Source organism: Penicillium hispanicum (genome assembly GCF_028827665.1).
Source record: "Penicillium hispanicum strain IBT 35686 chromosome Unknown utg000006l_segment0_segment0, whole genome shotgun sequence".
Classification (NCBI taxonomy): Eukaryota; Fungi; Ascomycota; class Eurotiomycetes; order Eurotiales; family Aspergillaceae; genus Penicillium; species Penicillium hispanicum.
Window position 1 is genome coordinate 115,044 of NW_026623198.1, and position 21,419 is coordinate 136,462.

At 54.0% G+C, this 21,419-nt stretch overlaps 9 protein-coding genes across 9 annotated transcripts; 5 read left to right on the forward strand and 4 right to left on the reverse strand.

Annotated features, from left to right (window-relative positions):
• Positions 1-18: 18 nt before the first annotated feature.
• Positions 19-1,992, reverse strand: N7459_006387 (type-X family DNA polymerase; the record flags this gene model as incomplete). The annotated part of the gene is made up of 1 exon (XM_056945555.1): positions 19-1,992. One exon carries the CDS (start codon positions 1,990-1,992, stop codon positions 19-21), a length of 1,974 nt encoding a protein of 657 aa, XP_056797554.1.
• A 703-nt stretch (positions 1,993-2,695) lies between these two features.
• N7459_006388 (3-oxoacid CoA-transferase) lies at positions 2,696-4,327 on the forward strand (the record flags this gene model as incomplete). Its single annotated transcript, XM_056945556.1, has 3 exons — positions 2,696-2,963; positions 3,019-3,213; positions 3,270-4,327. 3 exons carry the CDS (start codon positions 2,696-2,698, stop codon positions 4,325-4,327), a joined length of 1,521 nt encoding a protein of 506 aa, XP_056797555.1.
• Positions 4,328-4,912: 585 nt separating this feature from the next.
• N7459_006389 (gluconeogenesis factor YvcK family protein) lies at positions 4,913-6,516 on the reverse strand (the record flags this gene model as incomplete). The annotated part of the gene is made up of 2 exons (XM_056945557.1): positions 4,913-6,261; positions 6,321-6,516. The coding sequence occupies 2 exons, from the start codon at positions 6,514-6,516 to the stop codon at positions 4,913-4,915; spliced, it is 1,545 nt and encodes a 514-aa protein (XP_056797556.1).
• Positions 6,517-7,143: 627 nt separating this feature from the next.
• N7459_006390 (uncharacterized protein) lies at positions 7,144-7,578 on the forward strand (the record flags this gene model as incomplete). The annotated part of the gene is made up of 1 exon (XM_056945558.1): positions 7,144-7,578. One exon carries the CDS (start codon positions 7,144-7,146, stop codon positions 7,576-7,578), a length of 435 nt encoding a protein of 144 aa, XP_056797557.1.
• An 807-nt stretch (positions 7,579-8,385) lies between these two features.
• On the forward strand, positions 8,386-10,251 carry sit1 (putative siderochrome-iron transporter Sit1; the record flags this gene model as incomplete). Its single annotated transcript, XM_056945559.1, has 1 exon — positions 8,386-10,251. The coding sequence occupies one exon, from the start codon at positions 8,386-8,388 to the stop codon at positions 10,249-10,251; it is 1,866 nt and encodes a 621-aa protein (XP_056797558.1).
• A 163-nt stretch (positions 10,252-10,414) lies between these two features.
• Positions 10,415-11,254, reverse strand: N7459_006392 (SDR family NAD(P)-dependent oxidoreductase; the record flags this gene model as incomplete). The annotated part of the gene is made up of 2 exons (XM_056945560.1): positions 10,415-10,905; positions 10,966-11,254. The coding sequence occupies 2 exons, from the start codon at positions 11,252-11,254 to the stop codon at positions 10,415-10,417; spliced, it is 780 nt and encodes a 259-aa protein (XP_056797559.1).
• A 555-nt stretch (positions 11,255-11,809) lies between these two features.
• Positions 11,810-16,332, forward strand: N7459_006393 (ABC transporter; the record flags this gene model as incomplete). Its single annotated transcript, XM_056945561.1, has 7 exons — positions 11,810-12,046; positions 12,105-12,402; positions 12,456-12,696; positions 12,757-13,816; positions 13,878-14,143; positions 14,208-16,149; positions 16,210-16,332. The coding sequence occupies 7 exons, from the start codon at positions 11,810-11,812 to the stop codon at positions 16,330-16,332; spliced, it is 4,167 nt and encodes a 1,388-aa protein (XP_056797560.1).
• Positions 16,333-16,848: 516 nt separating this feature from the next.
• N7459_006394 (FAD-dependent oxidoreductase) lies at positions 16,849-18,060 on the reverse strand (the record flags this gene model as incomplete). Its single annotated transcript, XM_056945562.1, has 1 exon — positions 16,849-18,060. The coding sequence occupies one exon, from the start codon at positions 18,058-18,060 to the stop codon at positions 16,849-16,851; it is 1,212 nt and encodes a 403-aa protein (XP_056797561.1).
• Positions 18,061-19,213: 1,153 nt separating this feature from the next.
• N7459_006395 (putative copper amine oxidase) lies at positions 19,214-21,339 on the forward strand (the record flags this gene model as incomplete). The annotated part of the gene is made up of 3 exons (XM_056945563.1): positions 19,214-20,119; positions 20,175-21,145; positions 21,204-21,339. The coding sequence occupies 3 exons, from the start codon at positions 19,214-19,216 to the stop codon at positions 21,337-21,339; spliced, it is 2,013 nt and encodes a 670-aa protein (XP_056797562.1).
• Positions 21,340-21,419: the final 80 nt, after the last annotated feature.

Consider the following 21,419-nt stretch of genomic DNA (forward strand, 5'->3'; position numbering starts at 1 on the left):
ACACGCACGTCGCTTTAATTATCGAGTGCACCTCTCCTCTGGTGGTCTCCATCCAACTCCCAGTCCCTCCATCACCAACCTCTCCCTTTCCTCCCACGTATTACCACCCTGCTCGAGGTCGACCACCTGGCCCCCAGAAGTACGCTCTCGTATACCACTCGAGTCGAATTTCCACCCGTGTACCTTTTTCGCATACCGCCTCAAGTCCCGCTGGAAGGTAGTGTCCCCGGACCAACCTAGCACCGCACATCCAACGGTGCGCCAGGGCGAGATGATGATATCCACGCGGCGATGTGGATTGGGATTTTTCTTTTGAGGACTAGCATCCGATGAGTCCAGAGACTCGTCGAAGTGGGGGTCCTGCCAGACAACAAGTGCTTTGTCCAGCGTGTCAAAATGTTTTCCTGTTTCATCGCCCCGGAAAGGAAGTGTTTGCTGTTCGCGCAGCGTCGAGGTCAGGTGTAAAGAAAGTGTATGGGGGATATAACCTTCGGTCTCCAGACTAGTGACGATATCCACCACAAGATTGCGGGTCACCGCATCGTCGTGATGGGTCAGAATGAGATCCACATCGCCGCTCAGCTGCTTGCCGCGTCGGTAGCCACCGACTACAATGCAATCGACATTGCCACCTGCCTCAGGCCGCACTAGGTTGGCATGTTGTCGCACAGTTGCAGCAATTGTTTCCGACTCGTTGCGGGGGATGCCCTCCTGGAATTCGTCATAAAACTTGATCCCGATCTGCTGCACCCGCGAGAGCGAATCCCAACCATACTCAACAACATCATCCAGATCTCTCCAACCCCGGTGATAGAAGAAGTCTCGGGCAGTTTTCGCACCGATACCCCATATCTTATAGAAGGCATTGAGAACACGAAGGACGGGGTCCGTGTCCAGTGCATCCGCAGCTGCAACATTTCCATCATCATCAGTGTGGCTGCATCCACCGTGTTTTTGGAAATCTGCGAACAGATTGGCGACCTTCATATCACATCCAGGCAACGTGAGGACCTCGCTTGGTCTTCGAATAGGATAGGGATATGCCGCCACCGCAGCGATGGAGGTGCTGTATGCTCGCACGCCGATCTCGTCGAGAGTGAGTTCTCGGATTCGGCGGATCTTCTCGAGTTGGGCAATGAAATCTTCATTAGGAGGATGAAGCGGTGCCGAGCGCATACATGCGAACAGGACCTGGTCACGAACCCAATCGGGCTGGGGCGGCGGAGAGACAGTCTCTTCATGTTCCGACGTTGTCTGGCGGAAGAGTGCTGGCGGACGCCGTTGGCTGGAGGCCTCATCGGGGGGCTCCTTGAAGCGCCGAGAGTGAAATCGATTCGATGTTGTTAAAGGTAGCTTGGAGGCTGCATCCTCTTTCGCCCGTTCGATAATTCGACTGGGGAGATTATGGGGTGATGATTTTGCTTGCGTGTCAACTCGCGTAGTGCCAAGCTTCCAGCCTTTCAAAAGTGTATAAGATGTTTGAGGGACTGCCTTCCTTGCGGTAACAGAATCGTCCAGCCACCCTAGCTGAAGGAGAGTGACTGCGTTTACGCGATCCTCTACCGCCTGCGCCCGATGTCGACGTCCTGCTCGGTCAGCCTCGTCCTCGGACCCGGTACTGAGATCAACAATCTCGAGCTCGGCATCCGTGGTCGAGAGGGTTGACTCGGTTTTTCGCTTTTTCAATGGTAGCCCTAATTCAGATTCAGGCGTTGCCGGGATCTCTTCCAAAGAGATCCCACGCGAGCGTAGCTCCAGCGCTGCGCGCTTTTTGTGAGCGATCTTGCCCAGGATCAAACTCGCTTCCGCGATGTCATAAGTGAGCTTGCCACCATGCTGAACGAGACGATGTTCGGAATCGTGGAGCTGCTCCAGGGTGAGGTGAGTAGGGAGGATGAAGGTGAGCGGCTGGCTGGCGAAGATTGCCCTCTGCTCTCTCTTAGCGACGGGTAGATCAAGACAAGAGCTTTCAGACGGGGCCCCTGCAGCCATATTGCATTGAGAGAAGTGGGGCGTCACAAGAAAATGATGGGATATCAATTTCCTTGCGAGGTCGAACGTCTCCGGTTGGCATCGTTGGGCCTGATTGCCCTCATGTGTGAGTCAAGTTACGGTCTCTTGGATCTGGGAATATGATTATGTGCAACAGATGTGTATACACAAGAGATCAAAGTGCCTCGATCAAATGGCCATGCTGCTGCTGCTGATGATGATGACGATGATGATGCTATATTCAAGAAGGCGAGGGATGTGGCATCGTTCCCGTCAAGTTCTCGCTCTGACCTTTTTCGATGAGGCGAATGTTTCAAATCGCAAGCACAATGCAAGTTCGATCGGTTGTTCATCGCACCGAAGACAAGCTTCCGAGCCAGACAGTAATGGCGGGGCCTCCAAATCCCGGGGTTATGGAGTGGTGGAGTCGAGATTGAGCTTTTCCACTCCATCCTTTCCAGGCCGGGGTCACCTGACGGTGGGCGTCCATTCCGCCCAGCGCCAGCAAATTGGAGGACTTCTCTCCTCGCCGACTCGACCCATGTGGGGACGCTTCGGCTAAGCGTTTTGCTCGCCCTGTCTGAGGCGCTGGGGGGACGAGGAGGGATGGGGTAGCTGAGGATCCGATGGCCTTTTCCATTCCATTCTTCTCTCTTTCCTAATTTCAGCACCCCAGTCGCCATTGTTGAATACAATTGTCACCATGTCGCGGCCAGTCCCCGCGCTGTCAGTGTTTCGCCCCGTTTGGCGGCGGAACTTCTCTGCGTCAACCTCCAAGCGCGCAATTGACAAGCTCCGCGGCTCCGCTGAGGAGGCTGTCAAGGAGATGAAGGGCTCGTCAACTGTCTTGGTCGGTGGCTTCGGTTTCTCCGGTGTGCCCAACACCCTCATCAACGCGGTCCGGGACCGTCCCGACATCAAGGACCTGACCGTTGTCTCCAACAATGCCGGCATGCCCGGCGCTGGTCTAGGTAGGAATTCATACACACACTCGCCGTAACTCAACTGCTGATCTTGTTCATGCAGGCCAGCTGCTCGAGTCAAAGCAGATCAGCAAGATGATCGCCTCCTTCATTGGCGAAAACAAGGTGTTCGAGAAGATGTACTTAAGTGGCGACCTCGCGCTGGAGCTTACTCCTCAGGGTACTATTGCTGAGAAATGTGCAGCCGCTGCGGCTGGTGTTCCGGCTTTCTATACCCCCGCGGCTTATGGAACTATTGGTGAGTGGGCGTGGTTATGGTGAGCACACGCACGCGACCATGGCTGACAATGACAGTCCAAACCGGTGAACTTCCTGTTCGCTACAACAAGGATGGAACTGTAGCTGAAAAATCCAAGCCTAAGGAGACCCGCACTTTCCACGGCAAGCAATTCGTTTTGGAGGAGTCGATCTACGGTGACTACGCTCTGGTCAAGGTACACAAGGCCGACAAGCTAGGCAATTGCCAGTTCCGCAAGTCTATGAACAACTTCAACGAGGCCATGGCCAAGAACGCCAAGGTGACCATTGTCGAGGCCGATCACATCGTCGAGGTCGGCGAGATCGACCCCGAGAACATCCACCTACAGGGCATCTACGTCGACGCCGTGATTCAGAGTACTGAGAAGAAGCAGATCGAGAAGCTCACTTTCGCCAAGGATCCCAGCGAGATGCTCCAGGCTGGTAATAGCGATGCTACCGTCCGCCGCGAGCGTATTGTCAAGCGTGCCGCCAAAGAGTTTAAGGACGGTATGTACGTCAACCTCGGTATTGGAATGCCCTTGATCGCCCCCTCCTATCTGCCCAAGGGCGTTGAGGTTGTCCTGCAATCTGAGAATGGTATTCTGGGTTTGGGTGGCTATCCCAAGCCCGGTGAGGAGGACCCTGACCTGATCAATCCCGGCAAGGAGACCGTCACTCTGGGACGCGGTGCTTCGCTGTTCGGCTCGCACGAGAGCTTCGGTATGATCCGCGCGGGTAAGATCGACCTTACTATGTTGGGTGCCCTCCAGGTCAGCCAATACGGTGACCTAGCCAACTTCATGCTCCCTGGTAAGGTCAAGGGCATTGGCGGTGCCATGGACCTGGTCGCCAACCCTGAGAAGACCCGGGTCGTTGTGACCATGGAGCACACCGACAAGAAGGGCAACTCTAAGATCCTGCCCGACTGCACCTTCCCGCTGACTGGCCCGCGCTGTGTCTCCAAGATCATCACCGACTTAGCCGTGTTCGATGTCAGTACCTCGGAAGGTCTGACCTTGACCGAGTACGCTGAGGGTGTCACTGTGGAGGAGATTCGCAGCAAGACTGCCGCTCCCTTCAAGGTGGCTGAAGATCTAAAGCCCATGTTGTAAAAAGGGCGATTGTTGAATTATGAGCAGCATTTGGTTCCCTATATTCAATGCCTGTTAAAATTTACTCCCAATTTATAGATTCAAAAATTGCGTTTCTTGTGCTGGAGATCGTCGAATCCGGCAAAGCGAATATCCGCCCCCTGCATCCGCCTCCCCGCAATCCTGCACTCTTCCATGTTTCTCAATTGCCTCGTTCGATTCTCTTTGCTTTTCTTAGCCTAAGACTGTGCACTTGTTTGGAATCCTCCCGTGGCAAATCCCTTCTCCAGTGTTGCTGAGTTTCGAGTCCTCCTGGGGTTGACCCACCGCCAGAAACGAACGGATTGGGCATCCATGGACATCCGCAGCATAGGAATGCGAAATACAATCCGGCTCACTCCCGTTCGTCTACTGGGCTGTTCTTGATGTAGAATGGATGTTGCGCATGACACACCTTGGTTATTTGCCGGTGTTTTGGATAGGAAGCATCGCAGCTGCGCAAGAGTCGATAGTGGTTCGCGTTTCGGTGTCTGCCCTCGCCGAGCTTCAGGTCATCTCATTCTCGACAAGCGACGTCTAATCATACAATCAAATCTACCCGGAGTACTATCTATCCCGGCGGGCTGGATCGAGCGTGTTCCTCCGGCCCAGTCCGTTGCCCACTCCTCCGCGCACCATCGCATCACCTTTCTTCCCAAGAACAACCTCCAAGGCTTGGGTGAGGGCGTTTGGATCATAGCGCATGCCCACCACAACCTCCGTGTCCCCTTCCATCGTCGTAATCTTTCGCCCGTATAGTCGCAGCGTTTCAATGCCCATTTGTGCCAGACGTTCCCGGTCCACCTGGGGTGTACCGGGGCCATCCAGATGGAGAATATGGGTCACATACGCGGAGTATGGAATTGGCATGGGCCGATTACCAGGGACGGGAGACACTGGAGTCGAAGAGTTCCGGGGAGCAGGAATGGGGTCCGGACACCGTCCACGGCTTTCCTCCCCGGCTCGCGCAATTGCCTCCACGAAATCTGAAGCAGTGAACGGCTCGGACGGGGGCCCCGTCTCGCGATCCAACGAGCCGTTCAAAATAAGGATCTTGTGACGCGCCGGACTTTGCATGATGCTTTTCCCGACCCCTCGTAAGACTACTGCCGGTATAAGCGATGTATATAAGGAGCCGATGCTGTAGATAACGGCCTGTGCGTCGTTCAACGCCTCCAGGACGCGAGGATTGGCCGGCGGTCGGATCTCTTGGCCGTAAGGGTTGATGTACCAGATGCGACTGATCCGGCAGGGGAGGTCCTCGTTTTTGACCTTGTTAAAGGAGATGTTCTTGTTGCGGAGGGTGGCCAGGGAGCCGGGAAGATGGTCCTCCTCGTAGGAGACCACGTCGGGCGTGTCGGTGCGGTCTGTATCGTCACACTCGTCGCCATCTGCGAGGAGGAGGCTCGGTCGTCGCGAACGGCTGTCATGGCCACATGCCGTTGCCTCGCTTGGATGAGAGATGCTGTTCTGGCCGACAATCACTGTTCCGTCGGCGAGGGTGGCAGAGATATGATGGGAAAAATTGGAATTGATGGCGGGAATGACCCGTACGAGATCGGATTGTACGCCGCAGATACTCCCGAGGAGATAGATTGCACTCTCAAAGCTGCCGCTGAAGAGCCGCGCCCCCGTCAGGAATAGGTTGCCCACGCTCGCAGAAGTGAAGTCAAACGTGGACGACGGCGGTCGGGCCCGCTTCAGGATCTCCAAATTCAACATGTTGAAGAACGAGCGAATCAACTCTTTCTTGGCCGGGGCAATGGAAGCCCATAGCTCGGAGGTACCGTCGACGATGGACAGCCATTCCTGCGACGCGGCGGTCGCGTCGGCTGCGAGGCGATGGTTGAACAGTGTCTTGATTGCCGCGCGTTCCGAGTTGGCTGGCGAGTCAGGAATCAAGCGCACCAGTCGGCCTAGATGATGTGTTAGCGAAAAAGACTCTGCGAGAGAAGTCTCGCGTGCCGCCGCTCACTTCGCACATCGCCGATCCCAGGGCCCCCAAAGATTCGAATCAGCTCGGACGAGGATCCGCCGTTGTCGCTGATGGGGATGATGTAACTGAGTGGGCAGTGCTTGCTCTGCTGGATCGCGTTGAACACGTCGACGAGGTTGTTAGCGGCGCTTCCCCCCGAAAACACCACGATCCCTCGGTTGGGCGTTGTCGTCATCGCGCAGATGGTGATCCGCCGTGGATCCCCCGTTGCTGTGTGCCAGGTCGGAATTTACAAGTGCTCAAGAGGCGGCGTGGAGGTCACCGATTATCGAATCATCCAAGGCTGGTCTCTTGCGACTTGGCATGTTGAAGGGCAGTAGTGACTCGAGTCTGGAAACGCCACGAATGCCAAACGGGAGAGCTTGGACACTCGCCGCGCCCACGCAACCGAGACAAGTCCGTCGCTTTGCACACTCGACTGCACAAAGCACTAGATCGGTAGGCGACATTTATAATTTTATTAAAGCCCGCTCGTCCTATTTTTCTCGCCTTAGCTGCCAACCGGGGACTGCGCGCTGTTGCCGCCAATCAAACTCTACCTATAGTCGCAGTAAAGGCGACTCGTGCAGGATATATATTTCTGGACATCAGCGAGAAGGTTTGAGGAATGCACATTCTTCTGCGCCCAATCGCATCCACAATAATACTACCTAGCTCCATGAGAAAAGTCATTCTCCTCGATCGACGTACTAATGGAGTGGCAAGATGGGTTCAGCGGATGCGGAATTCTGGAACGGCCATCACCTGTCCATGCAGAACACGCCATCTTGATCATTACCCACACCTTGAATCATCATCCAAAATGAAATCCAGTGGAAAACTTTGTAAGTTCTTCAATTCTACCATCCACCCTAGGCGAGATGCCAAACACAAAGGATCACCCCGGGATCGGAATAAGCACGCGGAGAAGGCGGACCTGAAAGACACGAGCCGGCCTCATTCCCAACCAAAGCCCGACGGCCTCGATTCCGATAGGGATCCATATGGCGTGATGAGCGAAGTAGCAGTGCCAGAACCAGTGGAGCGTCGACCGGAGGGAGAGACAGATCGCCAACCATCTCTGGAACAGTCGCTATCGCACGCCAGGTCTCCTACCAGTCGTCGACAGGAACAGGGTTATGATGCGTTGAGTGAAGTTGCTGCACCGGAGCCCTGCGAAAGAGATACAGGAGAGAGATCAGCGCGGCGACCCTCTCTTGAAAAACAGCTCTCTGCAGCTGGTTCTCGCGGGCGTTGATGCTGTGCCCATGTATTCCCGCATACCCAAAGCGTGACTTGCTGCGCGATGGATAGATCTCGGGCACGAAATTGGTTGGCTGTGCATGATCCACACATCATGAATATGACACACTCAGCAACTCCACTCTTCGGATGATAAACCGGCTCGAGCGTTGTGCTTCGTGACCGAGTGTAAATCGTGGCGTGGACACCATCTTTGTGCATGGAGATGGCGCTTCGTAAAGGCGCAATCCAGCGGGGCACTGGAAATCCTCGGAGAAATCCCTCGGGGCGAAACGCCCGGCATCTGCCGATGCACACATGGAGTAAAGGTGAACGACTCTGTATTTGCTCCTGCAAGGCTGCCCACCGGCCTCCACGTCAGTCACTATGGTTACTCCTACTAGACTCCGATGATCGGAAGGGGGCAAAGACGCGTCTGCCACCCCGGCCTCTACATCGTGTACATCGTTACCACTATGGATGTCCATGCTAGATAGGGTCGCCTCGGGATCTTATCTGATCGAATGATCGAGTCAGCCGTCCAACTCCCTGCTAGTCACGAGCATGGCAGCTAGAAATGGAAACTGGAGACTGCTGCGACCTTATATGGAGGCGCCCGCGCCCGCTCTTTCTCGCCGCGCCGTCGATTCCTTCCAACGTGCCTCTCCCCCCCCCCCCTGCAGACCGGGATTCCCCCTTCTCCCCAGGTCTTTTCTATCCCATGACGCCAGATGCTGATTGACTTCTTTGCATGCTCTAGAGTCTTGGTCTCGAATCTGCTGGCGACTCGAGATCGAGGTGACCGGGCTTCCGGGAGAAGGAGATGATCACGGCGGAGCATCGCGAACGCACCCAAGGCGAATGTTATGTGGCGCAAAATGAGACGACATCCTTTCGTCCAGTGGTCTCGCAGTACTCCAGTAGCCTGGATGATGACCCCTCTGCAGAAAGTCAACCGCTCTTAAGATCGTCCGCGTTGTCTCCGGTCGCCGCCAAATCGCCAGGAGTCGCTCGGATCGAAATCATCAACTCGCAACTGACGCCTCGCGACCGAATATGGATGTTTGTCGGCGTCTTCCTCGTCGGTTATGCCTACGGCCTCGATAGCCAAGTGCGGTCTACATACCAATCCTACGCGACCTCGAGCTTCGGCGAGCACTCGCTCCTCGCCACGGTCAACGTGATTCGCAGCGTGATCGCGGCTGCTGCCCAGCCCGCCGCCGCACGAGTGGCGGACGTTTTTGGGCGATTCGAACTCGTCGCGATATCCATGATCTTCTATCTGGCAGGCACGGTCATCGAGAGTTGTTCGACCACAATCGAGGTCTTCTCGGTTGGCACGGTGCTCTATCAACTCGGTTATACCGGCATCGTTCTGCTGGTGGAGATCATCATCGCCGACATTACCTCAATGCGATCGCGGGTGCTGTTCAGCTATCTACCAGCCACGCCGTTCATCATCAACACCTGGATCAGTGGGAGCATCACCTCCGCCGTTCTCCACGAAACGAGTTGGCGATGGGGGATTGGCATGTGGGGTATCATTTATGCCGTGTGTTCGCTGCCGCTGCTAATCATCTTGTTTTCCACGAGCCGCCGTGCACAGGCAAGCGGCGCTTTGAAGCACCTCCCGAGCCCCTTGCGGTATTTGGGGCTCCGTCGCCTCGGTCTTGATCTTTTCCATCAACTCGACATGGTGGGGATCGTACTGATGATAGCGATCTTTGGATTCATCCTTGCACCACTCACGATTGCTGGAGGAATACAGTCACAGTGGCGATCAGCCCACATCATCACCCCCCTCGCCATTGGTGTTCTATGCATCCCAGCCTTCGTCCTCTGGGAAATGAAGGGTGCGAGGCACCCTTTGGCTCCTTTTGATCTCCTGAAAGACCGTGGTGTGTGGAGTGCGCTGCTGATCCGATGTTTACTGAATTTCTCTTGGTATCTCCAAGCCGACTATCTCTACACCGTATTGATTGTTGCGTTTGACTTTTCCGTCGCCACCGCAACGCGCGTCCAGTCTTTTTATTCCTTCTTCGGCTTGATCAGTGGCCTGATCACCGGCCTCGTCATCTACAAAGTGCGGCGACTGAAGTACTTTATTGTCGCCGGCACATGTATTTTCCTGGTAGCCTATGGCCTGGTCATCCATTTCCGAGGCGGCGCATCCGGTAGCTCCCAGGCAGGCGTGATCGGAGCGCAGATTCTCTTGGGCCTGGCGGGAGGGTTCTTTGCATATCCGACCCAAGCATCCGTCCAAGCGGCCACAAAACACGAGCACATGGCCGTTCTAACAGGTATTTATCTCGGCTCCTTTAATATCGGCAGTGCGCTCGGAACATGCGTGTCTGGAGCCATCTGGACGCAGACACTGTATAAGTCACTGGTGGAAAATCTGGCGTTTCAATCGAACTCTACGCTCGCGCGAGCCGTCTACGACTCGCCCTTTGAAGCGATTCCGTCGTATCCGATCGGGACGCTAGAGCGTAACGCGATTGTGTATAGCTACCGACACGTTCAGAGGCTCCTCTGCATTACTGGAATTTGCCTTGCTGCGCCCATGATTGCTCTCGCGTTCGTGCTCAGAAATCCGAGGCTGTCGACGGAACAGAGCCAGCCCGAAGTAGACACATACCCAGGCGACGATGAACAATATCCTGGAACTCGACGAGAGTGCACGCAGTGATTTTCAATCCCGCACACTTGAGCCTATCTATGCCAAAGGCATAGCTGGCGATTGCACTGTGGACGAGATACCTTCGTATCATGGAGAGCTTGCGAGGGACGCATAAGGACATATTATCCAAAACAGGTTTCAAACATTAGACGCATTAGATACATGTTCAGGCTTAAAATTGAGTACCGATATGGATGCCTCCATCTGCCAACACATTGGTGCCGCTCACAAAGCTTGCCAGGGGACTAGCCAAAAAGACAGCCACATTTGAGATCTCCTGGGGACCTCCAAGCCGCTTCAATGGGATCTTCAAGCGCTGTTCCTCGACCCATTCCGGCATCTCCCGTGAGTATTTCTCCCAAGGGCCGCCTTCACAGAGAACAGGCCCTGGCGAAATGGCATTGACCCGAATGCCCTTAGGACCCAAGTACTGCGATAGTTCTTGCACATGCTGCAGCTGGGCCGCCTTGCAAGGGCCATATGCAGCAGGTGGGCTGCGGTAAAACTCGCGGCCCATGAATGAGCTCTGGACGATGACCGAGGCCTGAGGCGACTGTTCGAGATAAGGCTCGGCAGCCTTGACCAGCTCGACGAATCCCATTACATCCACGGCAAAGCTTTCATGCCAGTGCTTGGTTTCACCGTCCATGTACATGAGAGATGCTGCAAATCCAACCCGTTAGCAATGGTCCCACATTCGCCTTCGATACGCTAAACACATACCGTTTGCAATGACGACGTCCAGTCGTCCGACTCGTTCGGCAGACGCCTTGACCCAATTCACGGTCGCTTCTTTGGATGCAATATCGACAGCTGTTCCCACTGCGCGAGCTGGGTTGTCAGATGGCAGAGATTCGTGCACCGCGTTAAACTCGGTGTTGGTAACCGTCCGAGCACAGAAGGAAACATGGGCGCCTTCTTGCAGGAACTGGCGCACCATCGTGGCACCCATTCCACGCGTGCCGCCGGTAATGAGCACATGTGCACCCTTCAGACCCGTTTCGAGAGGCATTGTTGTAAGTGTTGTAAGAGGTGTTGTGAGTTGGTAAGAGGAGAGGGAGTTGATGTTTGGGAATGAGAAACGGACAAGGCTCAAGTTATATAAACCTCATGCTCCAAGGCCCCACCCGCCCGGTCTCTGTCAAGCTGTGAGCGATATCATGTCCTGTCCTAGAAGGCGAGTTCACACATCGAGCTCTCCGGAACCTGATCGGGACTCCGTGCAGTTCGAATCCAGCACAACTTCAGGGAGCTGACCAATCGAGCAGGAGTTCAACGCCGATTACCCTTTTGGGCGACGGAGGGGAGGCTGCTCCACTGGAACTCCGAAACTCCTTTGGGACACATCCCGATCGGGACAGACACAAGGCACATTCGGGCCTGATTGGGTCATCTTTCCACATTCGCACTCCGGATTCCCCCAGGAGAGGTGCGCTCGAAGGAGAAGCCCCAAGATCGATACTCCCCTATCTCCTTTATAAAATGTCTTCGAAGGCCATGGATCTCTGGTTCTGGCCAGAACACATCACCTCCAGCTTCGCAAGTCACGACCATCATTATTATCATGATGGAGAAGCACCAAGAGACATCTTCTCTGGACCACGATGCCAGCGACCGTGGCCGAACAACTCTGAAGGAAAACCCATCCTCTCATACTGGATCGCTATCCGACGAATCATCAAGGTTGGCGATTGAGCCTATCGCCCTGACTGTCAAGCGCTTCTTAGCATCCCGATCGGACAACAATGACCCACCAGCGGGTGTTGTTATGGATCATCTCACTGTCCAAGGCTCGGGCACTGGTGTAAGTCAAACATGATCGGATAACGATCAGAAAGTCAAAGCTAACCCGCACAATCCAGTCCTTACCGGCGCCGACTGTCATGTCAGCCGCCAAATCAGCCTTTGGAATACTAAGCCCTATTCAGAATCGGCTTCATACCCCCTCTTCCAGGCCCATTCTCCACGAGTTCTCTGCTGCAATCCAGCCCGGAGAAATGGTCCTCGTTATTGGAAAGCCGGGGAGTGGCTGCACTACATTTCTGAAGATGCTGGCAGGCATGCATGACGAATACAAGAGCGTCGAAGGAGAATTAACCCTGGGCGGACGTTCAATGGCAGACATTATCGCCCAAAATCCTCAAGACGTGGCGTTCTGTGGTATGGATCGCACTTTAATCTCTATTGCTCATGAATTTACTGATGAAATGCAGGCGAATCGGACGATCATTTCCCCACCTTGACCGTTATGGAGACACTGCGCTTTGCTATTCGGGCACGTTGTGGACCGAAGCCAACAGCTGCGCAAGTGGACAAGATGGTCCAAGATTTGGCCCAGCTCGTCGGTCTGAGCCATGTCCTGAACACCTACGTTGGCGACGCTTACGTCCGTGGGGTGAGCGGAGGAGAAAGGCGCAGAGTTTCTTTGGCTGAAGCACTGGCAACATGTGCAAAGTGAGCAGCGTTTCTTAATTTTATCTTACTGGGGAATGAAGCGCTAATTCTTGTTATCAGGCTCATTGCTCTGGACAACCCAACTCTTGGCTTGGATTCCTCCACAACCATTGAGTTTATGGAAATGATGCGCGAATGGACACTGCAAAGCCAGTGTGTGACCGCCATGAGCATCTACCAAGGCAGTGATGCCATTATGCCTTACTTTGACAAGGTCGTCGTCATCAATGGAGGGCGCCAAATCTTCTATGGCACCATCCCCGACGCAAAGGCATACTTCCAAGGGTTGGGATTTGAGTGCCCATCCGCCACCACTACTTCCGACTTCCTAAGCTCCATGTCGGCCAATCCTGAGGTTCGCCATGTCCATGATGCCTACAAGAACAAGGTGCCACGCACATCCGACGAGTTCCAAAGCGCATTCCAGCGTAGCGTCCACTTTGAAGAGCTACAATCCGCCGTTCAAAAGGCAAAGACTGTGCCTCAGGTGGAGCTGTCGAGCAAGGTCGAGGAATATGCCTTGCCCCTCTATCAACAGATTGCCTATTGCACTATGCGACAAGTACGAATCATCCGGAGCAACTATAACGCCTTGGTGGTTGAAGCGATATGCATTGTTGTACAAAGTCTCATTCTGGGCACATTGTTCCGCAACCAAACTCGCACCACGGGTTCACTGTTCATTTTTGCATCGGCATTATTCTATTCGGTTCTCGTTCCAGCTCTGCAAGCAATGGCAGAGTTCCGCAACACATTCGCCCAACGACCCCTTGTCCTTAAACACAAACGCTACCGTCTCTACCGACCAATGGCTTATGGGTTCAGTCTCGCAATGACGGACATAGTCTGGAAGATCTTTGTGATATGCTGGAACATTCCTCTTTATTTCTTGACGGGCTTCCAACGGACCCCGGGGAACTTCTTCACTTGGTTTGTGGTTGTGTATATCGAACATCTGGCTCTATCGATGTTTTTCCGGTCGGTGGCGGTGTTCTCATCCAACATGCATCGCGCCGTTCTGCCAGTCGGCATCTTTTTCAACATGTACGTCCTTTACACAGGGCTATACGTGCCAACTCCTCAGATGCAAGTCTGGTTGGGCTGGCTCCGCTACTTGAACGTTCGTGCTACCCTCTCCAAATCATTCGTGAACCAGTTCTTTCTGCTAACACACTATTTAGCCACTGCATTACAGTTTCGAGTCCGTCATGATCAACGAGTTCGCAAGTCTGAGCTACGAATGCAGCTCCTCAGATTTGGTTCCCTCTGGTCCACGATACCAAACTCTTGCCAACCAAGTTTGCGCAGTGGTTGGCTCCCAGCCTGGGCAGAAGATGCTGTCTGGTGCTGCGTATATCAAAGCGCAGTACGGCTTTGAGCAGTCTCACCTCTGGCGGGATCTGGGCATCAACATTGCATTCTTTATCGCTTTCACCCTAGTATCATCGTGAGTCACCAATGTGATAATACTGGGTTCAAAATGACTAGTCTGACTAACCTGTGCTCGACAGGATTGGCATGGAAAGACTCAAGCAACCGGCAGGCCGCCTAGCAACCGTCTTCTACCGCGGCGTCAACTTCAACAAACTCCCTTCAGGAACGAAATCATCCGATCCTGAGAATGGTGCGGCAGATCTCAATGTACCCCCCGTGGAAGCTCCATCCCAAAAGGCCATCCGCAGCACAACCCTTGAGCGGAACCCTCGAACTTTGACCTGGAGGTCCCTCAGCCTTGATGTGAATTCCAAAGATGGACAGAAACGACTCTTGAACGAACTAAACGGATCCGTGAGCAGTGGTCAAATGAAAGCTTTGATGGGTGTTTCTGGTGCAGGCAAAACAACCTTGTTGAACGCATTGGCTGGCCGTTCCAAGTCTGGGTCCTTAACGGGCACTCTAGCACTCAACGGACAGCTGCTGCCCAAATCGTTTAACCGTCATATGGGATACGTCCAGCAGCAAGATATTCATCTTCCCACTCAGAGCGTACGCGAGGCCCTGGAAATGACTGCCTTGCTCCGTCGCCCACGAGAGGTCTCCGTCCAGGAGAAGAATGCCTACGTTGAAGAAGTCATCCACTTGCTGGGCATGGACTCTATTGCCGACGCTTTGATTGGAACTCCTGGTGCTGGCCTCAATCTCGAGCAACGCAAGAAGGTCAGCATTGGAGTGGAGATGGCCGCTCGACCAGAGATCTTGTTCTTGGACGAGCCAACTTCCGGGCTAGATGGACAGTCGGCATATGCGATCATCCAACTTTTGAGACAATTGGCCGATTCTGGACAGGCAATCGTCTGCACAATCCATCAGCCAGCGGCTGAGTTGATGCATATTTTCGACGAACTTTATCTGCTGGCCCGGGGCGGACAGTTGGTTTATGATGGCCCGCTTGGGGAGAATTGCAAACTAGCCACTGCATACTTCGAGCAACATGACCGTTCATGCCGGCCAGACGAGAATCCCGCTGAGTACTTCCTGGATGTGATTGGAGCTGGCAAGCGCCGGGATGTTCAAACTGACTGGCCTGCTATGTGGAAGCAGAGCCAGCTATCCAAGAAGTTTGACAACGAAGCACTTCCGTCTTCCCATTTCTCCACGGGCTTGGACAACGAGTCCCAGTCTCTGCATGCAGCCCCATTTCACACACAAATGCTCGTTCTGCTTAGACGCACATGGCTGTTCTACTGGCGAGCTCCGGACTATGCCTCTGCCAAGCTGTGGTTGAATATTGGCAATGCGCTGTTGAATGGCTTGACATACCTGAACTCGGCTAACACACAGCGTGGTGCCTACAATCGTGTCTTCTCGGCTTTTATGTCGCTCATCGTCGGCCCAGCACTCGGTTTGCAAGTCCAACCACGGTTCGTCACACTGAGAGACATCTTCGAGCACCGTGAACGCGAGAGCATGACCTATAACTGGCTAGCCATGGTCCTCTCCGCCATCCTGGTCGAGCTGCCGTATGCTTTCATAACCTCGCTCTTCTATTGGCTGATATGGTATTTCTCTGTGGGGTATTTCCATTCGTCTGACCGGGCGGGTTACAGCTTCTTGATGTACGAGCTCTTTGCAGTCTTTGCGACGAGTCTGGCACAGCTCTGCGCCTCTTCCATGCCTACCGTCGAAGCAGCTCTCACATCTAACGGCTTCTTTTTCATGTTTTGCAACACCTTTGCCGGTACACTATCTCCAAAGCCTGTGACTCCGACCGGCTGGCGGTGGTACTACAAGGTTTCGCCCCTGTTCTACATGAGCCAGGGTGTAGTGACGGATGTTCTGAATGGCCTCAAGCTCCGGTGTGACCGATCAGAATTGTCTATCTTTGAACCCCCAAGCAACACAACGTGCTATGACTACGCTGTGTCTTTCCTTGACGGCGCCACGGGATTCCTGGGCAACCCAAATTCGACGTCAAGCTGCGAATATTGTCCGTACAAGAATGGTGAATCTTACGTGAGTATTCTTCCTGTGATAACATATTCCCACGCAGATCAAGGCTGACTGTATCTCTAGTACAAGCAATATGACTATGACTTCGCTACACGAGGGCGAGATGTGGGTGTCTTCATTGGTTTCATTGCCTTTAACTTCACCATGGTTCTGGTCATCACCTATTTGACTCGTGTGCGACGTTGAGACAGGCCCAGGGCTGCTTCAGGGCTTTAGATTGGAATGAGCGTGTCCGGTGCATCTGCTAGCCTCTTTTTGTTTCGACTTGTCGATTGGTTGATGTTTAATACTCATATACTTAGTAGTCTGTGATTGGTCCTACTTTAAAAAATTTCAGTGACTTCAAATACGCTTATTCTTCCCTGACTGAGCAAGTCCAAAATCCCAAACCCCAAAACCTTTATTACTCAAATACCCGTGGGAATCTAACCATTTTGATTGGCTTGAAGTAGCTAAAGCACCTATAATTGGTTCAAAATGGAGGCCATTCGGGAGCCAGGCTCATCTATTTTGGCATTCAGCTTCGTTGTTAGCTATTGCTCTATACACACATGGATCTACATTTGTAGCTACGTAACCAGAAGTAGCTATTAAGGAATGGTGCTCAGCAGTGCTATACTCGAATGAAGAAAGTGCGCTATAATAATCACTAGATAAAGAAAGCCGGTTTCCCCCAAAAATCATGTTCCACTAATAGTGAAATTAGACAACATCTCGAAGCCATTCTTCCACCATCTCATCAAAATCGGGACTGTAGAGCCAGGCCAGATCAAACTCCTTGCTTTCCACTCCCGAAGATGCGGAGCTTGGATCTTTCGGCAAACGCCGGGCATCAATCTCCTTGTTCAGATCCAGTACTCTGTCCACTCGCTCTTGTCGGCCTTGCTGCCAGACCTTCAGACCACGCTCCAGGTTGTGCTGCTGACACTTGGACAGAACCAACGCGTATGTGTACACATCCTCGAATGCTTGATTGACACCTTGACCGGCAGTGGGGGGAATGGCATGGGCGGCATCACCAAGAATGACGACGCGGGAGTGTTTGGAAGCCCAGGTGTCGAGCTTGGGCACCACGTAGAACGGCCACATGTTGATCTTGTTCAAGGGGATATTCGAGACAGCCGACTGCACGATCTCGGGGAAGTCTTCCGATCCCTGGCGCAGAAAGTCCACACACCACTGCTTGTCGTTGAGCAATTTGTTCCAGCCCTCGCGGTCTAGCTGGTCCGCACGCTTCTGCCTGCCGATCAAGACCTCTGATCCATCGGCAAGTTGGGGCGCGATGACGAAGGCGCCGTGTTTGGGGTTCATGAGGGTCAGGGGCATTTGATACATGTCCGGGATCCGGAGCTGGGCGGTTGGCACAGCCGCGGTGACACCGACAGCATTGGTGAACCGCGGCTCCAGGTCGGGATAGAGATACTTTCGCACTCGGGAGTGGATGCCATCGGCGCCAACTAGACAGGCAGCATGGCCCGTAGTGCCGTCTTCGAATCCCCAGGTGACACCTGTCTCTGTCTCAGAGATGACGTGACTGAATTTCTTTTCGTACTGAATGGAGATGTTCCTCTCCTTCAAGGTGGCCAGGAGCGCATCGATCAACTCGTACCGATAGATGCGTAATCCATCGTACTGGTACTTCTGGCGGTCTCCAAACTCGTACGAGTCGAGCGGCTTGTCAGTGTAGAAGTGTAGTCTGGTGAAATCGAAGCCATGCGGTTTGATCTTCTCATAGACACCGACTGCGTCGAGAACGCGGAGGGCGTTGGGAGAGAGCATGATGGCGCCGCCAATGTCGAGCGAGGCATGGCGGGATTCATAGATGGTGCACGGAATGGATTGCTTGTGAAGCGTAAGGGCTAATGTCAACCCGGAAAGGCCAGCGCCAATGATCGCGACGTGGTTGGATGTCATTTTGAACAGTGAATAGAAGAGGTTCGGTTCTCAATGTGGTTGGGATCGTGGCGGCTGAAGTGATGTGTAGTGGTGGTGAGAATGAGATTGAACCCATTTTGGCCTGGCAGCAGCACAGTCTTTATAGAACTCACTCGAGCGATCTGGCATCTCCATCACCGCAAGTCGTCAGGCGCCCCATCGTTGCGTGGAAGAAGGTGAGGCTTGAACTTCCCGCGATGCTTCGGATCCGAACACGGTCGCCCTCGGATCCGGCCCGCGTTGCTCCGGAGTTGTTCGGACTTGGAGAATCCGGGAATGTTTACTTTCTTCTTTCTTTCTCCTTTGTACTCTTCACTTTCGACCGCCAGAGATTTCAACGTGCATTCTGAATGATTGTATCCTTCCAATATCGTCATTTTACTCCCATGGTTCATATTGGTTCATGAATTATCGGCATCAGATGCGGCGCCCATCAGTGCACCCGCACGAGAGAATCTCTATCAGGCGACTCTAGAGGGCTTACATTTGTGCGCAGACTCTACGAGTCATAGGGACAGCTCATATATAGCCCAAGGGGAAATCGGTGATCAAAGGCCATATCTGATGTTCAGCAGCGCGGAAATGACAGAGTTTCTCGGGTGGTTACTGTTGAAAAGACTGGGTTTTTCTATCAGTGTGTCACTCCAGCCATCGAGTCTATACATAACTATGATCTCGCTCCATCAACTTCGAATCTTTCCCGCATTCCCGGCATGTTGCCAGCCAGCCTCGGAATGCGTCCGGAACATGTCGAGTAGACCCCATCGCCCCGGTACGGCACTCGATAATCCATGTCGTCAATCCAAAGTCATATAAATGAATTGTTAGTACACTGATGTCTGACGGCCAGTGGGTGCCTTGGGGGATTCCGGGGGCATTTTCGAATCGATCCATCTCTATTCCATGGCTAGAGATGGTGCGCAAGCCCTCGCAATGATGCCGTAGTTATCAAACAAAAGGCGTCGGAAAGCCAATACCGATTCCGAGCATTCCGACCGTTGATAGAAAACGACCTGCCGGTTGACTCTTCATACATGGAAGTGCGCCTGCGATTCCTGCGACTACAAAAGCCGCTTGACTCTCATCGGACTGGGCAGTCGGTCGTCCCAGACTTGGCTTTTAATCCAGGAGCATGCCTCACCCTCTCGCCATCCTCTCCGAAGCGGAGACCAACTTGGCGCGCGATCTCGTCAAGGCCGCTCACCCCAACACGGTCATTGATTTCCGTGAGATCTACCTCCAGGAACCTCCCAAAGCCCAGCTGCTAGAATTCCTGGCCCTGGAACACGCCGGCCGTTTGAGCCCGACTACTCCCCATCCACCTCGCCTGGCGCTGTGCCAGTACGACGTGATTGGCGCCGACCGGATCCCCCAGTTCCAGGAGTCCGTGATCGACGTGGAGTCTCGATCGCGAGTCAAGCATGTTGTGGTGGGCAAGCAGCATCATGCGAGTCTAACCTTGAGCGAATTCGATGTGCTGGTCGAACGGTGTATGAACTCTCCCTTGTTCCAGCAAGCCTTGTCGGAATTCGACCTCCCAGAAGGCTTTGAGGTGGTGATCGAGCCATGGCCGTATGGCGGTCCGGACTGTACAGATGAAAACCGACGCTTCTTCCAGGGTCTCTGCTTTGCCCAGGATAAGCGATCAGGCAACGCAGACTCGAACTTCTACTCCTTCCCCCTGCCCGTCATCCCGGTGATGGATGCCCTCACGCAGGAGATCATTCGCGTCGACCGACCCGCCACCGGTGGTAAGGGAGATGGTCTACGCGAGCAGACCTTCAACCGGGATATCATTAGCCATTGCAAGCCCTCCGAGTATGTACCGGAGCTGCTTCCTAATGGCACTCGCCAGGACCTCAAGCCGTTGAACGTGGTGCAGCCCGAGGGACCTTCTTTCCGTGTCACCGATGAATCGCTCGTCGAGTGGCAGAGGTGGCGCTTCCGTGTCGCCTTCAACCCGCGCGAGGGTGCCACGATCCACGATGTTTGGTACGATGGGCGCAGCGTGATGCATCGACTGGCAGTCAGCGAGATGGTAAGTCCCCTGTCCTCGCCGTACACCGTATTCAACCGTTCCTGACCTCCCATAGACCGTGCCATATGCCGATCCCCGGCCTCCATTCCACCGCAAGCAAGCGTTTGATTTCGGTGATGGGGGCGGCGGTAACATGGCGAATAACCTCTCCCTGGGATGTGATTGCCTGGGTGTGATTAAATATCTCGACGCCGTGATCACCGGCCCCGATGGGACGGCCCAGAAGCTGCCCAATGCCATCTGCATCCACGAGCAGGACAACGGGATCGGCTGGAAGCATTCCAACTGGCGCACTGGCCGGGCAGTGGTCACTCGCAACCGAGAATTCGTGGTGCAGTTCATCATCACTCTCGCCAACTACGAGTATATTTTTGCATACAAATTTGACCAATCTGGCGGCATCACGGTAGAGGCCCGCGCCACCGGTATTCTGAATGTTGTCAACATTGATGCCGGCAAGGTCAGCGAATATGGCAACGTCGTCAGTGGCGGCGTCCTCGCCCAGAACCACCAGCACATCTTCAATGTGCGCATCGATCCTGCGATTGACGGTCCCAACAACTCCGTCGTCGTGGAGGAGTCTCACCCTGTTGCAATGAACGCCGTCACCAACCCTCACGGCAACTTCTACCAAGTCACCAAGAACACTGTCGAGCGGGCTTCTTGGATTGATGCTGCTCCGGAGCACAACCGGACGATCAAGATGATTAACCCTCACAAGATTAACCCAATTAGTGGCAATGTGGTCGGTTACAAATTCGTTCCCCTGCCCACACAGATGTTGCTAGCCGACCCAGAATCGGTGCAGGCTCGCCGTGCTCAATTCGCCCAGCATCACGTCTGGGTCACCAAGCACCGCGACGGTGAGCTGTATGCAGGTGGGCGGTATACCTTGCAAAGTCAGCTCGAGATCGATGGCGTCGCGGACGCTGTGCGCCGCGGTGACTCTGTCGCAGATACCGACGTAGTTGTCTGGAACTCATTCGGCATCACACACAACCCGCGTGTGGAAGACTGGCCGGTAATGTAAGTGAAACCGACCCTGGGACCTGATCTTTGCGGGCATTGCTAATTCGTTGCTTAGGCCTGTGGAAATATTTCAGCTTATGATCCGCCCTGCGGACTTCTTCGTGGCCAACCCTTCCATTGACGTGCCGTCCAGCAAAAATGGATCCTCGCGGCTGGCCGACGCCGAGTGCTGCCGCAAAGCACATATTTAAGTTGGCATTTCCACGAGGACACGAGAGCCTACAAGACGTTTTGTATCATAATGACCACCAACAGGCCTGTCAGATGCCCT